Source organism: Aplysia californica, unplaced genomic scaffold (assembly GCF_000002075.1).
Source record: "Aplysia californica isolate F4 #8 unplaced genomic scaffold, AplCal3.0 scaffold00424, whole genome shotgun sequence".
NCBI classification, from domain to species: domain Eukaryota; kingdom Metazoa; phylum Mollusca; class Gastropoda; order Aplysiida; family Aplysiidae; genus Aplysia; species Aplysia californica.
Window position 1 is genome coordinate 191,844 of NW_004797694.1, and position 2,500 is coordinate 194,343.

Consider the following 2,500-nt stretch of genomic DNA (forward strand, 5'->3'; position numbering starts at 1 on the left):
CGCTTTAGCTCGAGTAGAGATGAATAAACTGTGTGCAAGTGTGCAAGGAGTAAGAAATTCATCTCTTAACATCCATTTGTCATGAAATACAGGACGCAAAACTATTCAAATTACTGATAGCAGCGCACAGATAGTGAACACGAGGGACATTATCCAATCAAAATTCACGAAATAAAAAACGAAAGCTGGTAAATTGCTTTTTTAGACTTTCTTCACACAGTTAAACATTTTATGCAAAAATCTTGACTAGCAAAAATCAACGGTTTGTAGTTGAGATTTTTCTTAGAGTTACGGCACTCGTTCAATGTTACAGGCTACAAAAACTTATTTTGTAACAACATATGAAAAGCCAGTCTAACAACAAAACCTAGGCTTTGAAAAAATAATGACCCCATCCTGTGGCGATCAAAACTAAAACCTGAGCAAAACCCCCCCCCAAAAAACGTAACAACTAGCTCTGAGAGATAAGGAATAAAACCAAATCGGCTATATCTGTCCCTACTCTACTACAAAATGTTAAAAATAATCATAAATATACACAACTAGCGCCTATAGCATCATTTTTTTTCCTGCATAGAACTGTTTTTTGTTCCAATGGCTTATTCCACTAAACACTGTTGACCTGCTAGAACATATCAAAACAGCTGTGAATAATGCACAGGTGATGTTATAAATCTTGACACCAAAACTCCTTTGATTTGCTGCTTGGTAAGCCACACAACGACCGACAACACAAAATCTTCACCAAAAAATCATGTTCGAAAGAAAAGCGCAAAAACAAAGATGATGGGAAGTCCCCGAACCTGTGCAAGTGCAAAAGTGAAATGAGAAAATAATCTCTTACCTTGAGGTCTGAGTAGTACTGGTTACACAAGTAGGTGTTGGACTTGTGGAAGATGTACAGAGTCCTGGAAACAAACAAAATAATAATAATAATAATAAATAATAAATAGCATTTGTATAGCGCATGTCCCCACTTGAAAGCAAGCTCGAAGCGCTTTACACTATATTATTACCCCAGCAGACCATAGAACATTCAGAAACATTCTCAGCTTCCCGGGAAGCTTACAGTGCCAGCAGCTGGTTAAGTGCTCAAACCCTAACAAATTGACAAGATCTTTCACCGTCTATAGCTGGGCACCCATTCCCACCTGGGTGAAGTGGAGAAAATTCGTGTAAAGTGTCTTTCCCAAGGACACAACATCGGGCTCGCCGCTCGAAGCCCCGTATCCGCAACCTTACGATTATGAGTCCGGTAGCCTAACAAGAACAACACTGCATCTGACATAATTTGATCAGAAACCGTTTCCGTACATCCTTTCACGAAGGACTATTGAAGAATGTAGATAGTCAAGGAGTCCCGAAAACAAATAAATAGTTTTATAGACTCAGCAGAAAAAATAACAATAACCAGAGGAACAGAAATCCCCTAAAATAGCTTTAGTGTTCATGCAGACTTTGATGCTTTGAGCCTGGGCCTCCTGAGCCTACGGGACCTGTGCTCCTGATCTGGGGTCTTTTGGGTAGACTGAAAGATTTAAACCACTGCACAGACAAGGCATGCGTTTTGTGGGTAGAAGGATAAAAGCAGCGCATGCTCGGATAGGCTCTCACATCCATAGAGGTTTTTTTTTGGGTTTTTTTTCCGTATCCCATTACGTCCATAGCGTTTTTGTTTTTTTCCCTGTTCAATCCAGAGTAAGAAGCAAAAACACTTTTCACATCAGCTTCAAAAGCACACTCAGTCATATTTCGAAAAGAAGCACTCTGCACAGACAAAAACATGTCCTCAACAAGTCTCCCAGAGAAAGGTCCATCAGCCAAGGTCCCCCTCGGATCCACTAAGGACTGACCTGAAACATTTACAGAAGATGTCAGGGTCCCCCCCCCCCCCCTCCCACACACACACACACCCACTCAGCACTGACCTGAAACATTTACAGAAGATGTCAAAGTCCATCCAGGCCTTCTTGGGTTTGGGCGTGTTGTCTGGTGGTGGTTCCGGTACAACCTCCTCCGCAGGAAGCGGCTCTCCGTCCGGGCCCAGCACCACGTTGGCTGGGGGCGCCAGACCTCCGGCCGCGTTTCCACCGAGAGAGGGGCCGCCGGGGGCTGGAACCTCTGCCTTCTGACTCTCTGAGGACGAGAGACAACCTCAGTACTCTTAGTTATTGTTTGAGGAAAAGAGAAACACACTGATGAGATTTTTAAAAACATGGGTGGTGAAGAAGAAAGACCTACCAGCCACACCCTCCCCAATCAATACATCGAGAAAAAAGAATATAAGGCAAATAAATCCCTTCTAGAACTTAAAAAAATGAAAAAGCATCTCATTTATGTCATATATCTTTAAAAAGATAATGCTCAACTCACTCCATTACAAAAGGAGAAACATTTCGGTACATCTATTCATTTTCAGACTTGTGTTCTGTCATTTATAAAATATGAATTTCTCTCTGCTAATCAGTATTTCACTCCCTTTTGTATGAACATCACTGAG

At 41.7% G+C, this 2,500-nt stretch overlaps 1 protein-coding gene across 1 annotated transcript in view; it reads right to left on the reverse strand.

The window, feature by feature from the left end:
* Positions 1 to 2,500, reverse strand: part of LOC101849391 (androglobin) — a gene marked incomplete in the record, with an annotated part of 95,208 nt that overhangs the window by 53,467 nt on the left and 39,241 nt on the right. Inside the window, 2 exon segments of the mRNA XM_035971373.1 lie at positions 845 to 908; positions 1,929 to 2,136. Coding sequence (XP_035827266.1) covers positions 845 to 908; positions 1,929 to 2,136 — 272 coding nt within the window.